Source organism: Oryctolagus cuniculus, chromosome 2 (genome assembly GCF_964237555.1).
Source record: "Oryctolagus cuniculus chromosome 2, mOryCun1.1, whole genome shotgun sequence".
NCBI lineage: Eukaryota > Metazoa > Chordata > Mammalia > Lagomorpha > Leporidae > Oryctolagus > Oryctolagus cuniculus.
In genome coordinates this window covers 38,063,135-38,073,743 of record NC_091433.1, presented here as the reverse complement: position 1 = coordinate 38,073,743, position 10,609 = coordinate 38,063,135, and the positions used below count along the sequence as shown (strand labels likewise).

General features: G+C 39.6%; 1 protein-coding gene across 11 annotated transcripts in view; it reads left to right on the top strand.

Moving 5' to 3' along the window:
* Positions 1 to 2,491: 2,491 nt before the first annotated feature.
* GNPDA2 (glucosamine-6-phosphate deaminase 2) overlaps positions 2,492 to 10,609 on the top strand; it is a 28,768-nt gene continuing 20,650 nt past the window's right edge. For 2 of the 11 annotated variants that reach the window (XM_070068177.1, XM_051842493.2), the window contains exons 1-2: positions 2,839 to 2,937; positions 6,292 to 6,453. In XM_070068177.1, coding sequence (XP_069924278.1) covers positions 6,330 to 6,453 — 124 coding nt within the window. In that variant the 5' untranslated portion in view covers positions 2,839 to 2,937; positions 6,292 to 6,329. Of the gene's footprint in view, positions 2,632 to 2,826; positions 3,480 to 6,291; positions 6,454 to 10,609 lie in introns of those variants that run through there. The other 9 variants (XM_051842491.2, XM_051842495.2, XM_051842497.2 and 6 more) reach the window with 9 other exon arrangements.

Below are 10,609 nucleotides of genomic sequence, written 5' to 3'. Positions count from 1 at the left end.
AAAGGCTGAGGAATGGGATGTTGACTGGGGATTTGGACAACTCCAACATTTATCCATAAGCTAGAAGTCACATACACACATAACTATGCACATTTTCAGAAAAACATAAGAATGCCTTAAGATCTCACTTATGGGTGACCTTGAAGCTCTAGGCAAGCAGAATGTGAGGGCTTAAGTAGAACTGTAAACTCCCTGGCTCAGGGTTATAAGTGTGTCCCAACACACACGCGCACACACGCACCCCACAGAATCCCTCAGAAAAGAATGAGGGATTTTTAAAAAATCAAGTATTTAAGAATATCTCTCTCCAATAATTAGCCAACCATTAAGCCAACAGATAAAAGCTTCCATGACCATCAAGCCAAAATAATTTCCCAACAATTGTTAACAACAAGTAACAGTGGCTCCACAAATGCCTATAATATGAAACAGAGTCTAATTTCCATGCATAACATATAAGCTACTTCTTATTCACTTCCAGACTAAACTTCTATGACTTTTCAAACTACATTCTACTCTTAGCACAAAGGAACGATTCAGAATTCCATGTATATGTCTTTACTTTCCTACCTGCACACCTCTGTGCAATCTATTTGCTGGATTTTGAGAGCCCTTCTTTGTATTCTCTTTCTGGCAACACACAGTTTAATTTTGACTCAACTTACTCTATTCCATACAACCTTATAGGGTAGTTTTGTTTTATATACAAATCTAATCATGATATACCAAGTTAAAACATTTTGTAGCATATGAAAATTTAATGGGTCATAAATGCTATTGTGCCATTTCTTACTTTTCTCTAATAAATCTATCAACTATATACATACATATATATAAAAACTTGATATAATTTCACTTAAATCTTTCCTTCAAGTGCCCACAAAAGGAGGAAAAAAACAAGTTTATTTTCAGATTAATTTGTTTTTAGTGTTTCGTTAGTCATTTGAAGTTACATGATATCAATTCCAAGTGCTCAAGAGGGCACGTAAGGTGGAAAGGCTACCATAATGTATAAACAGTTCCACAGCTTCTGTTCTGAAGTGATTTTCTCTCCTGACATCCACTGTAATGGACAGCTATCTTATCCTGTGTGTTTTTGGTTTTCACTATATATAACCCCACAAGTATCTGATGAAGCATCTTTTGTCCAGTGGCCTCCATTAGCAGGTGCAGACTGACTAAACAACCATTTCAGACTCTACTTCAGATAACTGTAGACTCTTTGTTAGCTTCTCAGAGTAACAGAACATGACTGTTCACTGATGTTTCTCTCTTGTCACACAAATAGACACCTTTATTCTTATTATTTCTATGCCACTGCAGTTCTGTTACTTCCCTGGATCAACTGTTACTTCCCTGTTAAAACTTTTTTCTTTTTGTTTTTTAAAACAAACTTCAGCCAAAAGGTCAGGGGTCATTTATGTTATGATTTCCATTTTTGAGGCTTTATCGGGAGGACAAGACATGCGTTTTTTTTTTTCTATGCTCACTTCATCTCCAAACATAAAGATACATATCTTTATACATAGAGATATGGATAAATCAATATTTATAAACAACCTTCTCTTTGATAATATTGAATGCAGGAATGAATGACTCAACTTACATGTTCCCATCCTGTCAAAAATAATTTTTCTAACTAGTATTAAAGATTTTGATTTTGGCTGCAGTAACTTCTTATTTTAACGCTGCTACAAAGAACATGGCAGTTGGGCTGCAAGAGGTTAGAAGCACTACCTCGAGAAAAGGATAGACAGGACATGATATAATGCAGTCCAGGCAGAAGTAACCATGTGCAGTACTCACACCCTGGGCAGAACTTGCTTTTCTAGTAACATATGAAGAAGTAAAACTACTGAGAAAGAATACATTTTGTAAATGTCCTGCTTTGCTCAGTAATATTCCTTACCAACCTTTTTTAAAAAATTATTACTTGCAAAGCTTTTTGTCCAGGGTAGATATTCAATACACATTTGTTAGGTGACAAATGTTAGCCCTTAAAAGGTGACAAAAATTGCTTTTGTAAAGTAAAGGCAATCATGCTAAGACAAACAAAACCAAGCAAAAAACCCGCCTTGTTTTCTATCAGTGTATGAAAAACGTCTCCCTATGAGGGAGAAAGGAGCATCCCACTCTTGTCTAAAGAAGCATCCTGGATTTACAACCCAGGTGCAGGTATCTGAGGACATCCCATTCGTGTTGATCTTGTTTGTCGTTTCCAGGGAAACAGGATGGGGTGTGCCCTCACCTCAGGCTGGCAGACAATGTGCATTGTTTCTAACAGAATCCTAAACGGTGCTTCTAAGGAGACATGGTGAGGACACACAACCTCTGCATCTTAACAATAACTCACCCTCACCCCAGAGCCCTGTGAAACCCGGTCCAAAGCTGACTCCCGCTCCCTCACCCCCTCCTGGAGCCAGTGCCCTGCTACCGCCTTCTCGGTTCTGACACCCTCCCGCGTCCCCGCGGTACAGAGGTCGCTCTTCGTGAACTTAACTGTGAGGAACGCTGCTGACACAAAGCGCTTAGCGGTCACTGTGATGTGCGAAGTAGACATTGCACACCTCCAGGGGGAAAGAAATGAACTTACAGCTGCACTATGAGCAATAACTAAAATGACACTTATTTGTGAGTACCAAAGTCCTAAAAAAATTTCATAAGCCTAAAGAACCTATTGCAATTCACCTCTGAGAGACATGGGGCAGGGAGCAGCAGGAGCAATCGGACAACCCGGGAACTGGAGACTCGGAGGCACAACTGCGCCCCGAGGCTGAGAACTCCGGCGGATCTCAGCACCCCCGGCCTCTCAGACGCAGTGCGCACGCGCAGCGCCGACCAACCGCGCCGCAGACCCTTGCTGCGCCTGGGTCTGCATCCGGGTCCTTGTGTTTCCCGCTCCAGGCGCCGGGCGGGGTTGTTTTCGGGTTCCTGAAGGTTGGTTGTTCTCGCTGTTCCAGCGTCGGAAGAGCCTTGTGGGTACGCTGGTGAGCTCCGGGGGAGGCCCAAGGAGACTTGGCGCCTGCTCCATCTAGGGACTTTGTGCCGAGTGGGGGACGCAAGGCCAGGGGAGGAATAGGGTCCCCGGCCTTGCATGTCTTACACCTGCCTGATCTTGTCCCCGGAATTGGAGGCTTCCCTGCCCCTCGTCTCTGGCGGCTTTCTCCTGACATCTCTCCCCCACTTGCTCAAAACTCCTCCTCGTTTGCCTTCGCTATAGTTTGCCAGATGCCTGGTTTTCAGCGCCCGCCTTCCGGGTGGGAACCACATCTCTTTCCGCTGCTTCTCTCCCCTCTCGGCATCGGTCACCCACACGCGTCGCCGGGGCATCCTTGTTGGGTCCGAGCTTCAGAGACTTGCAGCTCAGGTGTCCCGGGATGTGGGGAACAGCTGGGGGCGAAGATTCTGGGAGTCTACATTTGCTCCTTGCCCTCTAGATACCTATAGGTGACCTCAAAGTGGTGTGGAAGTTCATCCAGGTGGGAAGTTTTGAGATTTGTACCCGGGAGCCCTTTCCCCAAGTCCGAAATGAATCAGCACCGAGGGAAGATGAAGGGCGGGCAGGGGCAGTGTCGGCGTTACTGAATGCTGTATGGTCATGATGCCAGTCAGTTGCATTGGGCCAAGGCAGGTTGTATCTCTGAGGATTGGCAAAAACTGGAAAAGGCAAATCCAAAAAAATCTATGGTGAAGACTATTTTTTTTTTTTTTGGTTTGGATGGAGAGACCCATCTGGGGCTCTTGGAGGTGAACTGTGTGCCCTACAAAGTTTAAAACGAGAGCAAACACAAATTTGCTTAGATCTTAAGAGATTTATTTGAATCTCTTTGCAATGGTGTTCTTTTCTGAATTTGACCTAATTATAAGACTCTCTGGTATTTATTAGATTACAGTTTCTCCAGACTCCATATTTTGAAACATCATGTCCAGGAGAGGGCCCTGAGAATCTATTTTTAAGAAGCATCCTAAGTGATTGTCAACTGATAAGGATTTATTTGGACCATGAGTCTTTTTGAGTCAGGTACACTTAGTTTTAAACCCAGCTTCCTCCATCACTTCATAGCTTTATAACTTCAGCAGTAAACTTCTCAGAAATTGAATTTTTTGCATCTGAGAAACAAGGAGGAAAATTACAATTTCAGAGAATACTAAGTGATTCTAAGTCCTTTCGTAATGGATCCTTAATCACTTTTGTCTCTGAGGAACCTGACTTAGGACTTAGCATATATATAGCAGTATGTAGACCTAAGGAAAAAGTATGGACAAGACACTTGGAAAGACCTAATGCCCTTTCTCCTCAGTTTTTATTAGTCAGTTTTCTGAATATTCTTCTTATAAGTAATGTGTCTTTTGATGGTCATAACAGCCAAGAATCATTTTTCATTCTTTGGTGTAACTCTGAAATTGTTTTTGACATTAGGTTATTGATATATTTAAATGGAAAATGAGTCTGTTCATTGTATTGAATTTATGACTTTAATTTATTATCTGTTAAATGATCTTTATCTCTTTTTAGTTCGCTATTATGTCAGAATTGAAATCATTACATTCTTAAGGACATCATTTTGATTCCATGTGTTCATTACAATAAGACTTTCTACCCCCATTCACAAATTTAACTTATTACTCCATGTAAAATGTATGGGTACAGAACTTAGATTCTGAAGCCATGTCATAAAAATATTGGGGTGGTGACTGCTCCATTTAAATATAAAGCTAAGAATGAAAATCTGAGAATTCTGGTTGTGTAATTCAGTTAAAGTATTATAAATCTTGACAGAATGAAAAAGTAACACCTTACAGATATTATATTAGGAGGTGCATGTTAGTGTCATGAACGCTAATGTTGGGGTGGTTTGGCATGATGTTTAACTGATGTTTAAGATGCTGGTTAGGATGCCATTGTCCCACGTTGGAGTGCCTCTGCTTGCTGGCGTAGGTTCCTGATTCCATCTTCCTGATAATGCATCTTTTTTGACGCAGTGCTGATGACTGAGATGTTGGGTTTCTGCCACCCACATGGAAGATCTGGAATGAGTTCTCAGGGGGCTTCAGTCCCCTGACCACTGGGGGCATTTGGGATGTGAACAAAAAGATAGGCGCTCTCATTTTCTGACTCTCAAATAAATAAAAATTTTAAAGAATGTGAATGTCTATATCTTTCACAGTAGATCAGTCTACAACTCTGAATTCCTACTATTTGTATATTTGTATAATTTGTCTTAACCTTAATGTTTTAGGAGCTAAAGCTACTTTTTTTTTTTTTTTTTTTTTTATAGGCAGAGGTAGACAATGAGAGAGAGAGACAGAGAGAAAGGTCTTCCTTCCTTCCATTGGCTCACCCCCCAAATGGCCGCTAAGGCCGGCGCTGTGCCGATCCGAACCCCGGAGCCAGGTGCTTCCTCCTGGTCTCCCATGCGGGTGCAGGGCTCAAGGACCTGGGCCATCCTCCACTGCCTTCCTGGGCCACAGCAGAGAGCTGGACTGAAAGAGGAGCAACCGGGACAGAATCCGGCGCCCCAACCGGGACTAGAACCTGGGGTGCTGGCGCCGCAGGTGGAGGATTAGCCTAGTGAGCCATGGCACTGGACTAAAGCTACTTTTTATGAAGAAAAACTTCCCACAGTGATTAGCAGTTTTTCTTTTATTTTTCTTTTGTTAAATTCACTTTTTATTCAAAATAGTATGTATAGTATGGTCCCCGTATTAAAAATTGTTTCTGTGCATGCCAACTATATGCATGCATGGATATCTGGAGTGATGTATATTTAGTAATGATTGGAATTAGTTTTGAATAGTGGAGTTCTAGTTTAATAGAAGAAAGATTTGGTTATTACCATAGACTTGGTAATCAACAAATGAGTATTACTTCATTTCCCTTTAGGATTCTTTTATAATACTTTAGTAAGAGTAGATATTAAATTGTAGTGTGCTATGGTGTCTTTGTAGTAACAGTGCCTTAATATAAATTTTATTTTCTCACTTACTATTTGTTAAACCTAATTTAAATTGTGAATTCATCTCTTCCTTTAAAATTAGGTGTTTGGTTTATTTCACAAGACTGTTGTAAGGATTAATATATGTACTTAAATGACATAACCCATTGCCTAAAACCCAGCCAGTGTCTGCTCAAAAGAGAACAGCCATGATTACTGTTTTAAAACTACATTTTTATTTTTATAAGTGTGTATCCTTTTAAAGTAATGTTCTTTTTTAAAATCATCGCTATGTTACACTTCTGTTGGAATGTCTGTAATGTATCTAAAGTGTTTTCCAATGTGATTTTCTCAGGTTTGAATTTCTTGTCCTGGAAGCTGTGTGTCACTACCATGAGGCTTGTAATTCTTGAAAATTATGACTTGGCTAGTGAATGGGCAGCCAAATACATCTGTAATCGGATCATTCAGTTCAAACCTGGGCAGGACAGATACTTTACATTGGGTTTACCAACAGGTAATCGACCACTTTTTCTGTTTTAGAAATTCATCTTATCTAAGGTTATAGAATTATTAAGTTTCTCTTAGTAAAATACTTTCTGTATTCATTTCTGGCCTTAGCATTGATCAAACATATCAGTATTTGAAACCAGATATGAATATATATGTGTGTACACAGGTATAGAAAAATCTACATTTTATTAAAATTTATTTTGTTAAAATTCTATTTTATCTACTAATTCCAAGCAAGAAATATCCTATCTTAAGTGATGGTCACAGTATTTTGTACCTTTTTCTAATGGTCTTTGTTTTGGGCTGGCGCCGCGGCTTACTAGGCTAATCCTCCGCCTAGCGGCGCGGGCACACCAGGTTCTAGTCCCGGTCGGGGCGCCGGATTCTGTCCCGGTTGCCCCTCTTCCAGGCCAGCTCTCTGCTGTGGCCAGGGAGTGCAGTGGAGGATGGCCCAGGTGCTTGGGCCCTGCACCCCATGGGAGACCAGGAAAAGCACCTGGCTCCTGGCTCCTGCCATCAGATCAGCGTGGTGCGCCGGCCGCAGCGCGCTGGCCGCGGCGGCCATTGGAGGGTGAACCAACGGCAAAGGAAGACCTTTCTCTCTGTCTCTCTCTCTCACTGTCCACTCTGCCTGTCAAAAAAATAAAAAATAAAAAAAATAATGGTCTTTGTTTTAAGGGACATTACTTTCGCTATTATATAATTTTTTAGATTTTTTTCTAATTAATCATTAAATGGTACCTACAATTTTTACTATTGTCTCTTAATTTCTCCTTACCTGTTTTATATTCTCTTACTGGCCCTTCACTCTGTTTATTTTCTTCCTGTTACAGAAATATAACAATGAAAAATTTGAAGATTGGTATAAACCTAAGCATTAATTACATATATATTTAAGTAACATATATGTAATATATATTATATAAATATATATATTTGGATTTAATTTTCTGTTGAGAGTTCTCTTAGAAAATTATCACATAGTGTCATTTGGTCTTTTTTTATTAAATATTTTATTTATTTATTTGAGAGGTAGAGTTACAGACAGTGAGAGGGAGAGACAGAGAGAAAGGTCCTCCTTCCTCTGGTTCACTCTCCAAATGGCCGCAACAGCTGGAGCAGCGCTGATCTGAAGCCAGGAGCCAGGTGCTTCTTCCGGGTCTCCCACGTGGTGCAGGGGCCCAAGCACTTGGGCCATCCTCTACTGCTGTCCCAGGCCATACCAGAGAGCTGGATTGGAAGAGGAGCAGCTGGGACTAGAACTGGCGCCCATATGGGATAACAACGCCACAGGTGGAGGATTAACCTGCACCACGGTGCAGGCCCTGTCCTTTGGTCTTACAGCACTTTATTTAATATTGTTAATCATGACATCCATGAGTGTTAGACCTAGAATCAGAGCTGCTACTTGGTGGGTGATTGCAAAGCATTGATTCTACAAATGTGACCCTACATTTGTGAACCCTTGCCTGTAAGGGTTATAATAGCTTAAGATGCTGTTTTGAGGCTCAATTAAGATACGGTGTGTGTAAGTCCCTTGTACACTATAAATGCTGTGTAAATTTAAATTTCCCGTGTTTATATAAAGAGACTTTTTTCTCCTGCTTTTCTCCCCATTCATTCCAAAATTCCAAAATAGCTGTGTGAAAGGTAGTCATATTTTCTTTTCTGCTTGGATGATTCCATAAATAATATAATTCCATGTGAATTGTTGATTTTTTTTTTTTGGCCCAGGGCTGTAGATCTTGGTAAGAGTGGCAAAAGAAGATTTTGAGGGTTTTTTGTTTGTTTGTTTTACTTAGATACTCCATCATCACTCTCAGTTCTGTTATGTGAACCTTGGTGGTTGAACATTGCTTCTCTATTAGTTTGCATAGGCTTTACCTGGGAAACATTCAGCCTCCCTGCCTTAATCACTTTGTCTTAATTATGACATAGAAATAAGCAGTGAGTTGAGTGTAGGGACAGAAAGGCTTAAGAGTCCTAAATGCCAGCTGTGCTAAGCCTGCTTTTTTATTTACAGCTACAACTTTGAGTAGTATAACTGCCTAGCAATGTATCTACCAAGAGTGTATCTGGAAAACCTTGTTGGCATTTCCTACTACTATCATTCATTGACCATTGACAATGTTAATTATGTCCTCTTCTCTCAAATGCTTTTGAAACTTGAACATCCGTAACATTGCAGGTAACATACTGTGTTGCAATTACTCTACCGTCAAGCACAATTTCTAGGAAACATTTGTTCAATAGGAACATATTTACTGAAGTGACCTTAATGAGCTTCACATTTAAGGGCTTGCATACTATCACCATGACCTGCCTCCCAATCCTATGCCTTCCATTTGCCTGCACTGAATTGAGTGAGGCAAATCAGACTGCTGGCAGTTCAAAAACTGAGTTTAGAAGCTGCTTTGCTTTTGCTCATGTTGCCAGCATATTATAGAATGAAATCTATGTGAATTTTGTAACCAGACACCTAGATTTGAATCCCTGGCTTCACTGATAATTTGGCAGATTCTTTGTTTCAACTCAGTTCTTCCATCTTCAAAATGAGAAATAGAGGTTTCTCAGGGTTTTGAGATTCATATGAGGTGATTATAAAAACAGCAGCATAGCACTTAGTTACATGGTAGGCATATACATGTCATTTTTAAATTCTCTCCTACCACCCACAGTCTTTTTTTGTTCTCAATTGCAACTTGTCTTCATTGGAATTGCAGTACTTCAAGACTCAGTTAAAGTGCTATCTTCTCTGATCCTTCCTCTAACAAGCAAGAATATAGTCTTTTTTTTATTGGTTCACTATATATATATATATATATATATATATTCTTTTAAAAGATTAATAATGCTTTTTGTTGTGTCATGGTTATTTTATCCCTTTACTGTGAGTTTCTATTGATGAGAAATATTATCAATAACCTTTGTTTTATTTGTATCATAGTGAGCACTTGATAAATGTTAGTTGTGTTAGTAAATGACTTATTTTTTTTAAGATTTTTTTATTTATTTGTTTGGAAGTCAGAGTTACAGAGAGAGAGAAAGAAAGAGATCTTCCATCTCTTTCTGGTTCACTCCCCAGATGACTGCAACAGCCAACTCTTGGGGAAGCTGAACCAGCAGCTTCATCTGCATCTCCCATGTGGGTGGCAGGGGCCCAGACATGTGGGCCATCCTCCACTGCTTTCTCCAGGCCATCGGCAGGGAGCTGGATTGGAAGTATAGCAGCAGGGGCATGAACCGGTATCCATATGGGATGCTGATCTTGCAGGCTGCAGGTCTACCCCCTACGTCACAATGCCGGCTCCAAAAAATGATTTATTAAATAGCACATATTAAAATGAAATATTTTAAACCTGTTGATTGTGAACCATCTTTCTTTTTCTTTTCTTTAGCCTTATTGATTAAAAAATAGAAAATGACTCCAGATTGTAGCAGCTTCTCAGTTTTATTCATATATACTTAAGTAAGGGAAATCCCAAAATTCTCCTCTTGGCACTAGGATTAGCCTAGTGAGCCGCAGTGCCGGCCCTGTGTATTTATCCATTTTTAAAACAATTTTCTTGTTAGATGACTATAGTTCTTTGAAAAAGAGTTATAAAATTTGATCACATTAATTTTTAAAGGGTTAGTCATGATTTTAAAACAATTTATATATGCTTCACTTTAAGAAAATCTATTACAATGCTGTTCTCTGAACTTATATGGTGAATGTTATTTATAGCTACTTTTAGTCCATCCTCTCAAATGAGAGGTAATCTTTTAAAGTTTTCCTTCATATAAATTTGTGGCTTTGTGTGTGTGTGTGTGTGTGAGAGAGAGAGAGAGAGAGAGAGAGTGTGCTTTTACCAGTGACTATTTCTGTCAGGTTTATAGGAGTGATATTCTTAAATTTCATGGATAATATGTTCTGTGAAAAATGATACATGGATTTCAAAAGGTTTTGCACCAAAATGAATTCATTTACTTCCATTTTTAATGACCTTTTTGAAGCAACTGCTTTTATTCTACAAGAGTAAATATTTTGTGTGCAGGTTTTTCCTTTTCATTCCTTTTTTTTTTTTTTTTTTGAGATTATTTATTTATGTGAAAGACATTGGGAAAGACCTTCCAACTTCTAGTTCAATACCCAAATGGCTGCAATACCCAAGTCTGGG